General features: G+C 38.2%; 1 protein-coding gene across 1 annotated transcript in view; it reads left to right on the plus strand.

Moving 5' to 3' along the window:
* Sclt1 (sodium channel and clathrin linker 1) overlaps positions 1–20664 on the plus strand; it is a 115910-nt gene that overhangs the window by 92550 nt on the left and 2696 nt on the right. Inside the window, exons 17-20 of the mRNA XM_041659195.1 lie at positions 273–465; positions 1933–2129; positions 17912–17990; positions 20274–20369. Of these exons, the coding sequence (XP_041515129.1) occupies positions 273–465; positions 1933–2129; positions 17912–17990; positions 20274–20369 (565 nt within the window). The remainder of the gene's footprint in view (positions 1–272; positions 466–1932; positions 2130–17911; positions 17991–20273; positions 20370–20664) is intronic.

Raw genomic sequence — 20664 nt, forward strand, 5'->3', positions numbered from 1 at the left:
GGACAGGCTCCAAAACCACAGAGAAACCTTGTCTCGAAAAACCAAAAAAAAAAAAAAAAACAAAACCCTATTAAATTAGATGATTTTACCTGGTATTACATACATTTGAAACCACATTAGACTAAAGTGAAAAGAGGGCTATGGATAGAGCCCTGGCTCAGTCTCCACCACCATGTTGAAGTGAAAAGAAGTAAGTCAAAATAGAAAAGTCTAAATTGTAAAATGTACACATATTAGTCTTCTTGTTTTGTTTCATTTGTTTAAAAAAACAGTTCCTCAGAAGAAATATCACGTTCCCATGAAATGATCCAGAAACTTCAAACTATACTGGAGTCTGAGAGGGAGAACTGTGGCTTTGTCAGTGAGCAAAGGCTGAAGCTTCAGCAAGAAAATGAGCAGCTGCAGAAGGAGACTGAGGATTTGAGAAGAGTTGCTCTGGAGGCTCAAAAAAAAGCAAAATTAAAGGTATTTTCAAAATTAATTAAATGTATTCTTGGGAAAAATCAAGGTATAGAGAATATTAATTAGAGTTCCAGTAAAACATTCTTCAGGTTGTGTGTGTATCTGTGTGTGTGTGTGTGTGTGTGTGTGTGTGTGTGTGTGTGTACACGCACATGTGTGCACCTTCTTATCAGATAATATGAAATCCTAATTCAAAGTATTGACCAGTGGAACTTGACAAGGTTCCACAACCTGATTGTCTTCTTTTATATGCACAATTAAAAAATAGTTATTTTCTAAACACACAACAAACTAATCTTTCTGCCAAAGCAACTTAAGCAGCACTAGCAGAACTGTAGCTTAGACAGCTTTATAGTCTGCCATCCTCTCTCCTCCATTAGCTTCCCAGATACTGAATTTCTTCAAGATCAGTAAGGATGTTCCATCAGTTTTCTCTCCGAGCCCCTCCTAGCTAATATAAAGCATCAACAAGAAGACTGCACAGGGCGAAAGTCTCATCTGAGAAAAATCCTTGCCTTTGACTTTCTCTCCCCTCTTCCCTTCAGGCATGTTCAGGAGCCAAGAGGTGTTCCATCAGCATCTCTTCACCTTCCTCCATTCCATGACATTTTTGTCAATGGCACTAGGTGTTTATAATAAAGATCCTCACCTTCCAGGCCCACAGTGAGGATAAAAAGTACCATTGTTGCACTTTGCTTATTGCTGCTGCAAAGAATCATAAGATGTCATGTTCTGACCTAATTCCTACCAACATGCAGTTATTGACTATTTTATTGCAGATAACAAAGGCTGTGGGCATCCATAAGAGTATGAAATCTGAAAGAAATAGTCATGTATCTTACAAAGATATTTTTACTCTTAAATATATGAAAAGGAAACATATCAGTATAAAGCTACAGTAATTAAGACAGCATTGTCGACATTAGAATAATCATATTGATAAATAGCACAAAATAAGTTCAGAAATAAATTTTAATGATGACCTAATTCTGTAGCAGAAGCACACTGTGGTTCAAGAGGAAAAGAATTATCCTTGTAATACTAGTTCAGTTAGATCCATATTCAAAAGATAAAATGACATTTCATCATACCATATATGTAAAGTAATTGTGCTACCTTACAGTAAAATGTATGTGCACACAGCTCTAATCCCAGCACTTGGGAGGCAGAGGCAGGTGGATCTCTGAATTTGAGGTCTGTAGAGTAACCAGAGCTACACAGAGAAACCCTGTCTCCAAAAATTAAAATAAATAAATAAATTACAGTCCATGGTAGTTGTGGTTTCATTAAAATATACATAGATTTCATTTGTGGTGGAGACCAATTATAAGTTTAACTGCTTACTTGGGTGCTTCGCCCCAAGGTTTCTAAATCTAACAAGCACAGTGGATTACTCTTTTTGTATATGCCATTGGCTGACACAGCTCCTAGAATTCTGAAAGAAAAATGACTGTTCCTTTTACTCCTCAGGTCAGTACAATGGAGCATCAGTTCTCAATAAAGGAGCATGGGTTTGAAGTTCAGTTGAGAGAGATGGAGGACAGTAACCGGAATGCTATTGTTGAACTGAGACATCTATTGGCAGTTCAACAAAAGGCAGCCAATAGATGGAAAGAAGAAACAAAGAAACTTACCGAAAGTGCAGAAATGAGGATCAGCAATCTAAAGTAGGTCCACTCTTAGTAGTTGCTTGATACTTGTTTTACAAATCAACAAAGTAAGTTTACTATTAATAATTGTTGAGCAATTGATGTTTTACAGAAGAAATGATTTTAACCTGTAGTTTACTGTTCTGCTCTATTTGTTTTGTTTTGTTTTTTAATGTATAATTCTGAAGAGTGGGTGACAGGTAAAGTACTAGCAAGCATGGGGACCTAAATTTGATCCCCAAAACCCGCATTTAAAAAAAAAGATAGTTATGGTGCTGTGTGCACCATATTTATGGAGAGACAGATAGATACTTGGCCTCACTGACCAGCCATCCTTGCCTGCTTACTTAGTTCCTAATCAGTGAAAGATTGTCTCAAAAAAAAAAATAGTAGATGACACCCATGGTTATCCTCTGCCTGCACAGACAAACACACATACTACACAACCAGGAGTGTAAGTCTGGATGTTATATTTTTACTCAGAAAACATTCACTGAAGTGGTATAAAATATTCAGCATGGGGCCCATGAGACATCTCAGTGGCTAAATTGCTCGCAACCCAATCATAATTCCCAGCACGCAAGTAACAAGCTAAGTAAGCTGCTGTTGTGCACCAACACTGAGAAGAGGGCATCCTGGGCTTGGCCCTCCCCAGCCAGCCAAATCAGTAAGCACCAAATTCACTGAGAGATACAGAATAACTGAGGAAGACATTAGATGTTGACCTCTGACCTCTACATGGACACATACCTACACACAGAAGCATACATGTATACACTGCACAGACATACATTCTAAAGAGAAAGAAAACATAGCATTATAAATCAAATAAAGTACCTTGTTTTTATTAATTTAATGAACATTCCACATAATACAGTGGTTTGGGGAGGACACCGAAGCATAGAATGTTACATGTATGTATTTAACACATGTAATGTTTAGAATTCATTTGGCTTATAAACTCTTGTTTCCTCTCTGACCCTTTAAGAAAGTTCATGAACCAGCAGCATGGTTCAGCCAGTAAAGGTGCTTGTGCGCAAGCCCAGCAACCTGAGTCCCGACCCCGAGTACAGGCAAAAGTGGGAGGGGAGGACTGACACCACGTGTAAGCACTGACCTCGACCACTAGGAACACGCCTCCCTCATGGGAGTCCTCTGAGAAATGCTGAGTTTAGGTTTGTCTTTTCCCAATGAAGAATCCTTCTGTTAACCCCGTAAGAACTTGGTTTGCATTAGGTCTTGGGCCATCGTCTTAGGACAGTGTCAGTAGCACTGACGTGATGCATGGGGGCGCTGCTTTATTACCTTGCACCATGGAGTTGTCCTCAGCCCTCCACACACTGTGGCACATGCACACACATAATAAATCATTTTTACAGAAAGTTTTCTGATGCCTCCTCAGAAAGGGCTTGAGATCGTTCCAGTGACCTGGGATGCTCAAGAGTTTCAAGATGAAACTGTTGAGTTTCTGTCTACTTAAAAGTTGAAGTAGATGTTATGAAATGGACTTCAGAAAACCTGAAATTGTTCTAAAAACAGTAAAGTGTGTTTTAAAAACAGACCATAACGGGTAGAGTGCAAAGGTAAAGAGAACCATACTGCCAAGGATCCAAAGAGAAGAGGGTGTAGGGTGAGTGGGATTTTGTTTGGTTTGTTAGTGAATTGGTTTGATTTGGTTTGTGGGCTTTGGGTTGTTTTGTTTTGGTGTGAGGGTAATATATAAAAGTTTGTTTTGAGGGTGTGGGGCATACATGCCCATTTGTGCCTCTGGAAGCCAAAACTTGATGTATCTTTCTCAGTCACTGTCCACCTTACTTTTAAGGCAGGGTTTTATCATTGAACCTAGAGCTGGTTGGCCAGGGAACACCAGTAATCCTCCTGTCTGCCCCCTGCTCTGGGTTTACAGGTGGACAGCCACACCTGGCTCTTTACTAGGGTACAGGGATCCGAATTCAGATCCTCATGCTTGTATAGTAAACACCTGCCCACTAAGCCATCTTCCCAACCCCAGAACTAAGCTTCCAAGGGTTGAAAATAACTGGTTTGCTTTGTGCCATGTTGAGTATGAGCTTGCCAATAGACACTTTAAGTCGGGCTTTTAACTGTTCTTAAACATGTGGCATTAGAGGAAGGATTGCAACAGAAGCTGTAAAGGTAAGAATCATTTGTTGTCAGAGGTTGATTGTTCATTTTCGGCTGCCCTGACCTGAAATATTTACACAGAAAACTGTATTAATTACAACGTTGCTTGGCTAATGACCCTGGTGTATTTTAAGCAAGCACTTTCATCTTAAATTAATCCATTTTTATTATTTTTATTTTAACTTGAGGTCACATGGCCTACCAGCAGAGTTTTGGCCGACAACTCATGTCTTTTTCCTCTGGCGGTTACATGGCTTCTCTTGACTCCACCCACTCTCTCTATTCTGCTAAGCCACTGGCTGAAACAACTTTATTTATTAACTGATGAAAGCAACACATAGCCAGAAGGACTTTCCACACCAATCATTGACATACACATTATATTTAAAGTCTTAAAATGAGAATACTGTGAGTGTGCTATGCCAGAAATACAAAACACATTTGTGTCTTTCTACAATGTCAGAATTTATTAACAGTAAACTTACAAGCAATGTTAGTTTTATTGACTACAGTTTAGAAAATAATTCCCATTTCCTTCAGAAGCTGGCTATTCACAATCACAACCTGTGATTTTATTCCAATCATCATTAACATTAACTCTCAGATCACCCATTAGACTTCACATGCACAGTGGGGGGAGGGAGAAAGGGAGAGGGGGGAGGGAAAAGGAGAGGGGAGGAGGGAAGAAAAGAGAAAGGGAGAGAGAGAGGAGACTGACTGTGTCTGTAGACAGAGATTACAGATGACTACAAAAGGATTAAAGAGGCCACAGAGCTCAAAGGCCTTGCTAGAGGCAGAGAGCTGGTACACATACAAAGAGAGCCACAGCAGGTATTAATAAGATATTAACTAGACCATTTAAAGAGCTGCTGAAGACACAGAGCCCCAGGACTGCAGGGTCAATCAGAGTCAAACAAAGACAAGAGAACCTTCAAGGTAAGATTCAGGACTGATCTGGATAGATGGGTGAACAGATGTGTAGATAGGACAGAAATTCAAATGAGTCACATTGAGCCCCAGCCTCAGAGACATTGAGGAGTTCTCTGCCTGTAAATCCTATCAGACAAACACACACACACACACACACACACACACACACACACACACACCCCACTTAGTGCTGAAATGTCAGGCCATCACCAATTGTTGGTCTGGTGTATTTTGATAAGTTGTCAGTCCTGGTTTTTTGACATGATTTTAATGTTCTCCTCCCTGTGCCAAATGTTAGCAGTTTACTTTGTTAACTTTAGGGGGGTACTTTTTTTACTTGGAGGATTATTTAGCATGCCTCATAGTATATCAAGAACATGGATTTAGGTGTGGCTCACCCTTCCCTGAGAGGGAAACCTCTGGAGCCCCAGGTCAATTATAGGATGTCCCTATTTCTACACCCTTTCTCTGATGATGGCAGAACCACATCCCAGGTGTGAAAGGGGGAAATTCCTCCATGGCACAGACAGTACTGACTCCAGTGTTCTGCTTGGTTTTTTACTTGTTCGGGTTTTTTTCATTCAGGGCTTGAATATGCTATTTTCATCACTTTTTTGTTTTAATGTTGAGGTTAACATCCCAACATGGAGGGAGAAAGTCTCATGATGCCCCCCTTCTTAAGTGAAAAGCTACTGACAGTTGATTGTTACTTAGGGAGGAAGAGAACACACTTCAGTTGATGTTCCTACTCCTGTACATACATGGGTAGCACAAATTGGACTCAGTGAATATATTTAAGAACAAGACAAAGACATGAAGTTGAAGTGGGGTGAATTTGATCAAATTCATTGTATATAAGTATAAAATTTCATAAAGAATCAATAAAAATAATAAATATTTAAAATATTCCATTCAATTTAGTACAGTGGTCCATGTGTCTTGCTGCAAACTGGAGGTCACTTGATCATGTGGCCAGGCAGTGGCAGCATCTTGAAAGTTAAAATAGACTGTAGCTACAGAATATTATCAGGACTACTATGGGGAATTACTATCAGAGTCATTTAAACTAATGTTGCATGTATATGCCACGTTTTTAATTAAAGGACTTTTACAGTTAATATTTGGCTAAAAAGTATTACTATGCTCTTGTATTTTAAATCTTTACCTTGTATGACATACAGTGAAGCTAGATGCAGATCTGAGAAGGAAAGAAATGGAGTTTTTCAGTTGGTTGTAGTCAACTTCTTGAGTGAGCAGAGCACACCACACAGGTCCTCAGAGGTTTAAAGTCCTCTCACGATCCTCTGTTCCTCTTTGTGCTTTCTGCTTGGGGTTCTCCATATGAGCTCTCTGCTTTCTGCTCCAGTAGCTATGCCTGCTGCCACACTTCCCCATCATGATGGTGATGGACTCTTATCCCTTTGGAGCCCCAAGCCTCAAATAAACTCTTCTGTAAGTTGCCTTGGTCATAGTGTTTTATCAAAGCCATAAAAAAGTAACTAATACAGTAACCTCAATTGCCATTTCATTGAGGAAAGAGAAACTGTCAAAAGAGGATTCCAGTTTGTGTTACAAATATATTCGTTGCATCTGTTCTCATCTTCCCTGCTGTCACAGTGTATGTCCAGGCCCCAGTGTAGGCCAGCCTCTCCAGTCATCCCTAGATTTCATTTCTGTTTTGTTATATTGCCTCCTTCTTAGAGTCCCAATTAAATATTAAGAATCTTTTTTAAATCGGTTCTCCATAAAAATAGCATAGCACCAAATAGTGGTTAAGTACACTGAGAGAGAAATAAACAGAAACACTCCATGAAATAAGAGATTTAAAACAAACTAACTGTAGTGATAGGAGCGGCAGGGCTGCGTCCCCAGCACCCCGGCCGCCCACATGGCTAGCTTATGCCCCGAAATAACAACACACAAATTGTATTCATTTAAACACTGCTTGGCCCTTTAGCTCTAGCCTCTTCTAGGCTAATTCTCACATATTAATAGAGCCCATTTCTAATCATCTGTGTTACACCCCAAGGTGCGCTTACCGGGAAGATTCTAGCCTACATCCATCCTGAGTCGGAGCTGAATCGCGTCTGCCTGGGAGAGCAGAGCATGGCGTCTCTGTCTGAGGCGTCTTACCTCACTTCCTCTTCCTCCCAGCATTCTGTTCTATTTACTCCACCCACCTATGTTCTAAGCTATGAGCCCAAGCAGTTTGTTTATTACTTAACCAATGAAATCAACAGATTGATATATGACACTCCCACATCAACTAACCAAGCATCCAATAAGCAGTCCTACTTAAATGCAATTTTAGCCTAAAATTTTATTTGGATATTCCCCTTTTGCTGCTCAGATACTCCCAGATGTTCATATGGGTAATAAGCCTATCACTAGCCTATAAAGTTGAATCCAACTATGTACTTGAATCCAGGAACTCTGATTGGATCTTGATTTGTTTTTGTTTTTCTATTTCAAAGTTTTCCTTCCTATCTATCTTTAAAGCCAAGTCTTGTTTAAGTGACCTCCTAAACCCAAAATGTAGGGCTTAAATGAGGAAAAACCCTTTTAGATTCATGTTTGAACATTTAGTTCCCAGTTGGTGGAACTGTTTGGGAAGGATTGGGAAATGTACCCTTGGAAGAAGTATATCACTGAGGCGCTTAGGATTTCAAAAACCATTTCCTGTGTGCTATATGCCTCTTGCTTGAGGTTTGAGATGTGAGCTCTCAGTTGTTCCTGCCACCATGCCTTTGCTCTGTCATCATGGACTCTATAACTATAAACCAAACTAAATGCTTTCTTAGCTACATTTCCTAGGTTACAATGTTTTATCATAGCAATAGAAAAGTAATGAATACACTAAATTACCTAAAACTACCAAAGTTGTAGTAATGTGGTGATTTCTTTTACATCTTAGAAAAAGGGAGAAAAGGAAAAAAATATATTTCTTTCAAATTTAAGAAAATTAAACCCTCGGGGAGACAGAAGCAAGCACATCTCTGTGAGTTCAAGGCCAGCCTGATCTACAGATTGAGTTCCTGGACAGCCAGAACTGTTACACAGAGAAACCCTGCCTCGAAAAACCAAAAAAGAGAGAATTAAACCCACTATCAGATCAAACATGGGCAAGATTGTTTGTTTTTTTTTTCTCTGTTTGTTTGTCTTATACATTTAAACTCGAGAGGCATTTGTTGGTACATTCTGCCAGGCAGATCAGAATTGAAGGTCATTCTTAGCTCCGTAACAATTTCACAATAGAAGCCTGGCCAATCTGACCCTGCCCAAACAGAAAACTCAAAGCCAAGATACCCCTACTTGGAAAAGAACTCATTTACTTTTTTTTTTTTTTTGAGAATGATTCATTTATGAACATTGCATCTCTATCACTCCTGTCTCTCTCCCTCTTGCTCAGACTCCTATTGTATCACTCCACCCCAGTTCATTCACAAATCCATGACCTTTAATTGCTGTTGTATTACACACACAGCTCTGCAACCTATTGAGTCCCATTTAGCATTGATTGTATGTACATGTGTTCAGGGCTACCTACTTGAGATAGGACAGCCTCCAAGCTGGTCTCTAGAGAAAACTGATTCTCCCTCTCTCAGCAACTATTCACCACCTATACCTCTTCATCTGGAGGTTGCATCTTGTGGAAATAATCACCTGATTTTTGACAAAGAAGCCAAAATTATACAATGAAAAAAGGAATCATCTTCAACAAATGGTGCTGGTCTAACGGGATGTTGGCATGTAAAAGAATACAAATAGGTCCATATATATCACCTTGCACAAAATTCAAGTCCAGTTGGATCAAAGACCTCAACATATAAACCAAGATACACTGAACCCGATAGAAAAGAACATGGGAAATAGCCTGAAATGCATTGGCACAGGAGACAACTCCTGAACAGAATGCCAATAGCACAGGCACTAAAATCGACAATTACTTAATAGGATCTCATGAAACTGAAAACCGTCTGTAAGGCAAATAAATGGCAGCCTACAGAATGGGAAAACATCTTCACCAACCCCATCTGACAGAGGTCCAATTTCTAAAATATATTAAGAACACAAGAAAATAGACCTCAAAAAAACAGATATCCAATTAAAATATGGGGTACAGATACAAAAAGAATTCTCCACAAAGGAATCCCAAATGGCTTAAAATACTTAAAGAAATGTTCAACATACTTGGCCATCAGGAAAATGCGAATTAAAACAACTGAGCTTTCATCTTGAACCTGTCAGAATGGCTAAACTCAAAAACAGAAGAGACAACTCATGCTGGAGAGGATGTGGAGTAAGGGGAACACTTCCATTGCTAGTAGGAGTGCAAGCTTGTACAGCCACTTTGGAAATCAGTATGGCAGTTTCTCAGAAAGTTGGGAATCAATGTACCTCAAGACCCAGCCACACCACTGGTGGGCATATACCCAAAGGATGCTCCTTCATACCACATGGTCACTTACTCACTTATATTCATAGTGACTTTATTCATACATGCCAGAACCTGAAACCAACCTAGATGTCCTTCAGCCAGAGAGTGGTTAAAGAAAATGTGATACATTTGCACAATGAAGTATTACTCAGTTGTTAAAAACAGTGACATGAAATTTGCAGGCAACTAGAAAAGTTCATAGCAGTGAGTAAAATAACGCAGACCCAGAAAACCAAACCATGGTATGTACTTACTTATAAGTGGATATTAGCTGTAAAGGATAATGATGCTACAAACCACAGACCCAGAGAAGCTAAGTAACAAGGACAGTTCAAGGGCAAACACTTGGATCTCCCTGGGAAGGAAAACTAGAATAGATTTTGTAGGTGGACTAGAGGTGGGTGGGGATAGGAACAGGAGTTGAAATAGAAGGAACACTTAGGGGTAAAAGGTGATTTGGGACCATTTTGTGCATACTGTTGGTTTCTGTACTTGTCCTTTTGCAGCTTCCTACCAAAATATTACCTTCCCTCCAAACCCAACTGAAATCCCACTTTTTCTGTATAAAGCATTCCAGTTGCCCTAAAATACGCTTTCCTTTTCCTGCAACCCCTGATAGCCTACCTAGTCTTTTTATGTCACTGAACTGTAAGCTAACTCTTACCTGTTACCGTCAATGAGATTGAAATGAGCTGTTCCTTATCATTGTGTTCAAGTAATGAACGAACAGCTAATACAGTGTACAGAATAAGCTTCTCTTATTCTGACTCCTCCCTCCCTCTTCCTGCTGCCCAGACTTAAACTTTACTATTTTTCATAAGGAAAAATTTAGGAATTTTTATGCATAAGGTTAATACTTTAAAAGGTTTCATCTCTAATCTGTTTTTGAGATTGGTGATGCTCAATTCTGTGTTTATGTCTGAGTCTGTTGTGTGTCTGTCTGTTTGTCTGTGTCTATATCTATGTCTAGTTGATTACATAGCATTTGAGTCTAAGGAATTCATTTTAATTTCTAAAACATAATTTTTTGGCTGTACATCTGTAATGTTTGGCTACTATAACTTTTTTAATTTTTTTTTAATTAACAGGATGAGCAGCAGCTGCAGGTACTGGCAGATTACAAATACATAATTACTAAAAGTAGCTGAAGCATACTATAGTATACTTCAATAGAAAAAACATCTGGCAATGCTGTGTTAATTTGTCATGAGAGGATTTCAAAGAAAGCACTTACTGCAGCTGGCAAATCCATCATTTCCCTGAGATGAATAGTACACCTTTTGTTTTTAATTTTCTCATACATTGTCGAATAGAACTCTTGGTGATTTAATCTTCAGTCTCTGGGAAGGGCTTTCATGCACTGGGGGACTTTTCCTTTATATTGTAGTAACCACAGTCTACACAGCACCATCTTGTATTAAATTGTACCTCAATAGTAGTGATTGGAACAATTAGATTAACTGACTTGTAAATGCCTAAAAGTGTAAACCTCTCGTTTCCTCCTGTATGTGTGTCTGTGTGTCCACATGTGTGCAAATGCATATGTGTAAAGGCCTGAGCTTGATATCCAGAGTCTCCCTTGTTCACCTTCTGCCTTCGTTGGAACGGGGTCTCTGAATTGCACTCATTAGGCATTAGGGAACTATAATATTTTTTATTATTTACAGCATTTGTGGTATTTTTCAGAAGGGCTTTTTACATTGGAAGGAAACTTTGCCTGGCTCCTTTTCAGTTCTTCCTCAACCACATCACTCAGTTACAGCACACAGCAACTTAAAATTGAAGTTCACTTAATATTAGAAATACTCTGTGCGGAGCATCATGGCACATGTCTTTAATCCCAGCACTCAGGAGGCAGAAACAGGTGGATGTCTGTGAGTTTGAGGCCAGCTTGGTCTACAGAGTGAGTTCCAGGACAGCCAGAGCTATATAGTGAGAACCTATTTGGGGCTGGGCAAGGAGAAAAGAAATACTCCCTATGTGTATTGGTTGGGATATCAATTTCTAAGATAGAAACAAATAGAGAGGGCTAATTATTATAAAAATATTTAATGCTGACCTTTTAATCATATTATTATTGTTTTATGTATATGGATGTTTTGCCTATATGTAAACCTGTGTACCAAGTGTATGCATGTTGCCCTCAGAGGGAGAAGAGGGCAATGGATCCTATAGAACCAGATTTATAGATAGTTGTGAGATATCTTGTGCCTGCTGGGAACTGAACTTTCTCTCCAACCCCAAATGCTGGTGTTTCTTGAAATCTATCTATATTGCCTTCCAACTCTCCACCTAACATTTCTGTTGGTACATCAGACTTGGTGTGTCACCCCTAGGCAGTGTTTTTATCTCATCCTATATACTCAGTGTTACACCCTATCCTGTGTTTTTAATCTCATCCTATATGTTCCGTTTCCATAAACGTTGATATCCATCCTGTTATTGAGGTGGAATTCTGAGTGTCATCATTGCACCCTTAAGTCCACCTTCCTGTATCTGGAACCTGACTGTTTCTCTCCAAACACTGTACTTGAGACTATCAACGTTATACACGTGGATTACTACTAAAACAACTGGATTCAACTGCGGTCTTTTCCCTTGTTGTTTTTTTCAACTGCAATCAGCAAAATTTTCAGAAAGTGGAATTTAATCATGTCAGTTCTCTTCTTAAAGAACATCAACACCTTCTCAGTGTTAGAAAATAAATCCCAATTGTCCCAACACATAAAATCCTTTGTGGTCTGTATTTCCAGCTTCTTCCTCTTACCTCTGTCCCTGGTCCTAATAACCACACTATACCCCATTGATACTGAACCTCCTACAGTTTCCTATGTATTGCCTTTTCTTTCCTCCTGGCCTATACACATGGATTTGATTGTCTATGACACACTTCCTTCCCTGCCATTGTCCATCCAGCTTCTATTTAACGTTCATAAAACAGCTTACAAGCCTGCTTCCTCTGGTGAGACAACTCTAATCCCCTGATTTTCCATCCACATATGTTTCTTAGCACAAGAACATGTTGGCATATATACTACCTACAGCTTAATCCTGGTTGATTTCTAGTGCTTCCATTTATTTATAAGAATTAACTTGATCTGGTCTTTTGTCTCACTAACACTTCACAGAGTGAGGAGCATAACATAGTCCCATCTCAGTATCTGTTAAATGAACTTCGTTATTTCCCCAAGGTTATTCTAAGACAGACACTCAAAATTAAGTACCACCAAGAAAATTTTGCTCCTTACTTTATAAGTTTGAGTTTATTTAAGTAACTTTAAAAAAATAAGCTTTTTAGGAATCATTTTTTGTTTAAAGGGTGAAGCTTTAGAACATGATTTTACTAGTTGTAGTGTCTCAAACATACTTCACTATTAGGAGCCTTCTTTGAAAATGTAATCATTGGATTCTCATTAATTCTGATATGAAATCAAGTAACTAACAACTATGGGAAATCAGTCTGAAAATCTGACATTTAAAGTGGAGCCTGAAAAAAACAGAATAAATGAGCTATACCAACAAAGGCAGCAGATACTGCAGATGTGGGGGAACAAGCAGGAGAGAAGGATGGGAACAGGATGCAGTAAGCTCCAGAGCAAAGGTGACCAGAGTGTACATCAGCTGTTGTTAAATGTATTTACTTACTTTCAGTAAAATACTGAAGAATATTTTAAGTTAAAATCCAAAGGAGGAAGTCAGTGGAGGATTTGAATATCCTTAGGTTGATTTTTAAGGCTTCCTTTATTTTTACTTATGAGTTTTCTATGCATGCACATGGAGAACCACAAGAAGGTGTCAGATCTTCTGAAACTGGAGGTAAAGATGGTTGTGCATTCAGTGTAGGTGGTGGGAACTTAGGCTTGGCCCTCTGCAGTTGAGGCTTAGGTAGGAAGATGACAGGTCTGCCTGGTCAACTTAATGAGCCCCAGTTCAAATTCGAAAATACAGTTAGGGCAATGGATATCATCTAGTTGTTAAGTGAACTTGAATGGGCACACCTGAGTTCGATACTCAGTACCACAAAATAAAAATTTTAAAAAAAAAAATTTGCTGAAATATTCAGTTTGTCAGTTTGCCTATACTTTTAGCAAACATAAATTCCAAGAAAAAACCTGGACAAAACCATCTTTAGAATTCCTAGGATATCTGTGAACCCTTTTCATCCATCTTACATCTAATGTCAGAGTCTTTGTGACCATAGCAGAATCCTCAGCATTCACACACTGCACCTTGCGTTAGAGACCTGATACGAAACCTGAGACTATGCAAGCGTGGACTGCAAACAGTCAGGAGAGTGAACTGTGGAAATCAGCCTTTGTAATTTATTGAAAAAATGCTGACTTGGTGACTTTAGAGTTTAGCATTATGCTCAGCATGTTTCCTTCATAGATAAAACATTCTGGCTTTTATTAATGTTATGTAATGTACAGAAATTAATATTTTGTAACATGTTTCTACATTATATTTTATAAACCTGACTAGAATTCTGTCATTTAAATATTAATTATGTATATGATCTAAAATGTTTGAGACAGTCATAGGCTAGGCAGTTCCTAGTGAGTAATACTATAAATTATGATTCCTCATTCTTCTGGGTATTCTTTTGATGAATGCTGTGACAGAAATTATAGAGAAATTGGGTACACATTCCACTGAATTTTTTTCTTTTTATTCTTTTCTCATACAATACATCCCAATCGCAGGCTCCCCTCCCTCTACTCCTCCCAGTTCTCCCCTGCCCTCCCCCTCCCCCTTATCTACTGCTCTTCCATTTCCCTTCAGAAAAGAGCAGGTCTCCCAGGGATATAACTAGATGGACTTAGACTTGGCAAAACCCCTCATATCAAGGTTGGACGAAGCAACCAAGTAGGAAAAGGGTCTCAAGAACAGGCAAAGGAGCCAGAGATATCCCCACTCCCACTGTTAAGTGTTACAGGGAATGAGCTTGTTGGTTGCCCTGGCCACTCAGAACCGAAATAATCACACAGAAATTGTATTAATTAAATCACTGCTTGGCCCATTAACTCTTAAACTTCTTATTGGCTAACTCTTACATATTAATTAAACCCATCTCCATTAATCTGTGTATCACTATAAATTTGTGGCCTACCAGCAAAGTTTCAGTATGTCTATCTCTGGCAGCAGATCCATGGTGTCTTTCTGATTCCACCTCCTTTCTCCCATCATTCAGTATAGCTTTCCCTGCCTACCTAAGTTCTGCCCTATCAACAGGCCAAAGCAGTTTCTTTATTCATTAACCAATAAAAGCAACACACAGACAGAAGGACCTCCCACACCAGTTAAGGGTCCTACAAAAACCCTAAACTAAACCAGCAGAGCATATATACTGAGGACCCAGTGCAGACCCATGCAGTGTCCATGGTTGCCCTCAGTCTCTGTGAGGCCCTCTGGCTTTTAACTCCTTCCCCCACCCCTCTTCCTGGGGGCTTCCTGAGCTCCTCCTAATGTTTGGCTGTAAGTCTCTGAGTCAGTTCCCATCAGCTGCCAGAAGAAGCCTCTCCGATGGTGATTAGGCTAGGCACTGATCTATGAGTATAGCAGAATATCATTAGGAATCATTTCACTGAGCTTTTCCCCCTTTGTTTTTTAACCAGTCATGTTTGGTTCCACCCCAGATCTTGGGGCCATCCACCTTCTAGTTCCTGCCCATCCAGAAAAATGTCAGACATGGGCTCCTTCTTGTAGCATGGGCCTCAAGTTAAACCAATCATTGGTTGGTCACTCCCATGAGCTCTGAGCTCCTTTTGCCCCAGCTTATCATGTAGGCAGGACAGACTTTTTATTTGGTGTAAATACTCTTTAAGTACCATAATGTCATACAGAAACGGAAATGTATCTCTGTGTGCCTCTGCAGACTATACTTAAATCACCCTGAAAGGTAAGAAGTTTTCTTTTTTTCTGGAGTTTCCAGAGAAGAGATTAGATAGCTTTATTTGGAAAGTATTTTATTTGTACTCAGTTTTTAAACTTTATTTTCAGTTTTTCCACATATAAAATTAGACCTCACCAGGTTGTCTTAACAACTAAAATAAGTTCATTTCTGAATGTACCTGAACTGCCTGGCAAGTGGGGAGCACCGTGTGTTTGTTAGAATTATAACCACTATCATCATTATCTCTTGCTGAATGCTAGGTTATAAGCATATGAAAATGGCCATCAGTGTTGCTTGCAATCCAGTGGAGCATGACAGATATGCCGAGATAAATACTTATAAAGACAAATAGTTTAGTATAAAAATTAATAGTTTTACTTAATTGTGTTTTTCTGATCATCAGTTTTGTAGGAAATTATTACTGTCCATCATGCAAATAGTTGCCTTAAGTAAACAAATAGTTTAGTTGTCAAATCACACATTGGGTAGTTTTCTGGTTTTGTGTAAAAGGAATATTGACTATAAATGTTACTGTTGCATATTAACCTGGGTTGTACTCCTTATTTTACATCCATACTAATATGCATAATTTTGTCTTCAATTATATTTGGCCTGGAAGACTGGCTCCTGTGGCCATTTTGATTTTCTCCTGTTGGAAGCAGTGATTTTAGGGTGCGTGAGATTCCCTAGGTACAGTTTTCTCTACCTTGTTGTCACCACCAAAATAAAGGTTAAATATTTGAGTTTGCTGTGATGAAATCAGTGATAACAGTTCAGACACTTCACTGTGAAGCTGAACTAATACATCATTGAAGGGGCGTGAGCACTGGTCTTCCAAAGTGCAGGTTTGGGGATGGCAGTACTATGACTACCACTGTTTGTCCCACATCAGCCTGTGATAAGTGGTCAGTAACTATTATTGAAACTGGTTATTGATAACATGAATCTATCCTGGCTTATATATTTATTACACATAGCTTACTAATTTTAACAGCTATTCCCTCAAATATAGTATACCCTAGGGATTTATTGAGTTCTCAAATATAGTATACTCTAGGGATTTATTGAGTTCTCAAGCTGTTTACATGGCTCATTTGAAAATATAAAAGCTGGAGCTATTTGGGGGAGTATTATTTTGTTGTTTAATTTTAGAAATATAAAGTTAAAGGATAAAAGCCAGTATTTAATTAACTATTTTAATACTACAAAATTGATTTGGAATTTGTTCTGACTCACTTCTTGTGTAGGCATGGAGGTCCTTGTGCTCACAGATAAGCACTAGGAGCACACGGAATATTTACACACAGGGTTAGTCCTTCAAGAAAAGAAACGTAATACCTGTTGAGAGCATATGTGCATTCTGTTCTGCTGACCTCTGTGTTATCTGTGTGCAGTGCCCGTAGAGACAAAAAGAGGACATTGTAACCCCTGGAAGTGGAGTTACACGAAGGTGTGAGCTGCCTTATGTGGATGCTGGGAACTGAACCGAGGTCTTAGGCAAGAACAGCAAGTACTCTTACTGCTGAGCTATCTTTCCAGGATATATGTTTTTATTTTTTTCAAGACATGGTATCACAGCATATTCCCAGCTAGCCTGGAATTCACTATATAGACTAGACTGGCTTCAAACTCACTAAGATTCACTTGCCTCTGCCTCATGAGTGCTGGAATTAAAAATATGTGCTACTAAACTTATCTGTGATATAATTTTAATTGTAACGAAATATACATCATTTACATTTACCTTCTGAACCATTTTTACTGGGTTCAATAGGGTTAAGTATATTCACAGTGTAACTACCCCAGAATATATGTTTATTTATGCATTAGTTACTTTTCTATTGCTGTGACAAAACACCATGACCAAGGCAATATATAAAAGAAAGCATTTAATTTGGGCTATGGGTTCAGAAAGTTAGAGTTCATAGTGACAGGGTAAAAAGTGTGGCACAGAAATAGCTGAGAACTTACGTCTTGATCTGCAAGTAGAAAGTTATGAGGGAGCACACTGGGAATAGTGTGAGTTTTTAAACCTCAAAGCCCACCGCCAATGACACACCTCCTTCAACAAGGGCGTGCTTCCTAATCCTTTCTAAATGGATCCACCACCTGGTAACCAGTTATTCAAACGTGAGTCTGTGGCGGCCCTTCTCATTTAAACCACCACATTTTATTTTTAAAAAAAAAAAAAATGAGTACGTTACTATTTTTTTAAAAAAAAAAACTTTTGTTCAAAATATAAATGTCTCACTAGTAAAGATTTAGTTTACATTGTTTTATTTTTGTTTTCAACTTAAATTTTAAGTGTGTATTTTATATTTGCATATACTTCCAAACTTTCCCTTTTATGTTTGTTTGGTCAGTTCTCAATTCTCCCTGTCCCTTCTCGCTTAATAGGAGTGAGCTGAGTCGACAGAAACTTCATACCCAAGAGCTACTTTCTCAGCTGGAAATGGCAAATGAAAAGGTAGCCGAGGTAAGAAAATGACTCCCTTCCCCCTAGGGAAGTCCTTTCTACTGCAGCTTGATACACACACTATCGCATTCAAAATGCACCAAACCCAAATATTCTTTACTCAGGAATAACTACATACAAATAACCACAAACAATTACCCCTAAAACTCCACACTTACTATACTGTGAATAAAAACGAATCACTAGTGATTCATCTTTTGTATATAGTAAAAGTAGAATTCTTATTAAGTTGTTAATACTGTAATTTGTGCAGTATATTAGAGACTATATACTTTAGAATCCTCTTTTCTCATGAGAATCTCTAAGATTGTTTTATGTACCTCTTCATTTATTTTACTCTATCACAAAATACACATCAAAAATACTTATGTCTAATAGAATATACAAAAAAGTGTTAAGATAGATATACCTTACAATCATATACAAAGAAAGAGTTCTTCATTTCTTTTCTTATGGCTTTATAAAAGCAAATAAATTCTAGATTTAGGACTTCCTAAAGTTTAGTTCTTCATTTATGTTCTAGCTTCAGATATATGTGGTAGAATTTCATTGTCATCTACAAGAGACATAGTAAGATCACCACTCTTGAACATCATGGCATTGTTGATATGAGACACTTAGAAAATAGTTAAAGATTTGTATTGAAATGTTCCTTGGTATAGCTTCCACCTGGAAAAATTTATTGTAAGTAAAAAACACAGTTTCAGTACAGTACAGTTAATAATATTTGACCAAAAAAAAAAACCAAAAAGATCAGATTTACTCAGTCTGTACTTTGTTTTAACCATTATGGTAACCATATAGAAAGATATATAGAGTCTGGTTTATAAATATCAAAATGATTATTGTAGGTAATGGGATCTCTCCCTTAGTTTTCTCTAGTGTGTAGAGTACCTCTTAAAATTTAAAACTTAAATTTAATACTTAAACAACTTGGTTGTTTAGTACAGCTGATATAGATTTCTTCATAGATTTAATTTTGCTTTGGACACTATTAATTATAACAAGCTCATTTTAACCCTATGCTCTTTATTTCATTGTTATATGTTACTCGGCATGGCATTCACTCTAACCCCTTCTTGCTAGGACATAAAAAGCTATCTAGTTCTTCATAGATAAAGGGGTTTTTAACCATTCCTGTTTGGCCTTGTATTTTCTGGATTGAGTTAAATGCCAGAAAATATATGTAATCATTTTGTTTGTACAAAAATGTCTTTTTCAGATTCATTGTGCCAAGCAGGTAAATATGGAAAAAGGACACATTTTCAGTTGACAAGTTGATTTTAACTTGTTGAGATGACAGTATGTAATGATGGCTTAGTATTCATGTTATAGTTCTTGTTATATCATGATAAAAACATAAAACTGTGTCCTCAGTTTCCAGAGGCAAGACAGTGCTTGTAGTGTTAGCTTTTTGGGAGACTCTTACAAACCTTTCTCCCAGCTCTTGGAGCTCTGAGCATTTCTTGACTTGTGGGTGGTGCTTTTTCTATCTTTACAGTGTCTTCCATGTATGTATCTGTCTTTGTATCCAAATCTGCCATTTTCATGAAGACATTAGCCATGCAGTATGACCCACTATAGTCCCCTTAACTTAATCATCTACAAAGGTTATTTGCAAGTCAGCTCATATTCACAACTACAAGGGAGTAGAACTGTAGCATCTTTGGGGGAATAGAATTCAATACGTAACAATGTTGACCCTAATAGCAGGATGCAGATGTCTTGGGGAGCATACAAGAGTCACCCCAACTCATTGCTGAGGCTGTGGTTATAAGGCCCAGTGTTTGGCTTCTGTGGTTCTGAAGCAATGATCAAGCACAACAAGGTTAACAGACCAAAAACTCAAAAAGTCTTGTTTTCTTTTGTGATTCAGTTTGCTTTTAGATTTGTCAAATTGAGTCTTGAATGATATAGGGGGAGGAATAATTTGGGGCAATGCTTTTCCACCTTCCTAATGCGTCAGTTCCACCCCCAACCATAAAATTATTTCATCACTACTACATAACTGTAATTTTGCTACTATTATGAATCATACATATAAAAATTGTATGCAGGGTATCTGATAAGCAGCCCTGTGAAAGAGTTGTCCAACCCTCCAAGCACAGGTTGAGAACCTCAGACTCAGGATGAAGTAGAATCAACTGTGTGATATGGTGCTCATGACTTGGAAAATGTAAATGTGGAGATGATGGCATCTTGATTTTACAAGTGGTTAAATGATGTTCCAATTTGTCCAGATCACATTTGGATTTGAATTTGTTTTTTATTTCCCCTTAAAAGAATGAAAAGTTAATTCTGGAGCATCAAGAAAAAGCCAACAGACTTCAGAGACGTCTAAGTCAGGCCGAAGAAAGAGCTGCATCAGCATCCCAGCAGGTAGGGAACGTCCTCATTACCCAGAGTGGATAAACAGCCTGGATTTCTTTTTCTTCTAAAATAAAAAAGCAGAGGTCCTCAGATGTTCCCAAAGAACTGATTGTTTGATCTTTACTCAATTAATATATACAAACTTAGTCTCCTTAGTACTTGCAGTTTAAAAAGTTTATATATAAAATAGACATCAGTATCCTCTGTCTGTACCTATATCTAGAACTACTATCTCTAGTAAAGTAGCTGGTAGCCAGACACTACTTTAACTGGGATTAAATGAAATAAAAATTGAGGTCATACT

The sequence above is a fragment of the Microtus oregoni genome, unplaced genomic scaffold (genome assembly GCF_018167655.1).
Source record: "Microtus oregoni isolate MIOR12 unplaced genomic scaffold, Mior012 000010F_ref0000083, whole genome shotgun sequence".
Lineage (NCBI taxonomy): Eukaryota > Metazoa > Chordata > Mammalia > Rodentia > Cricetidae > Microtus > Microtus oregoni.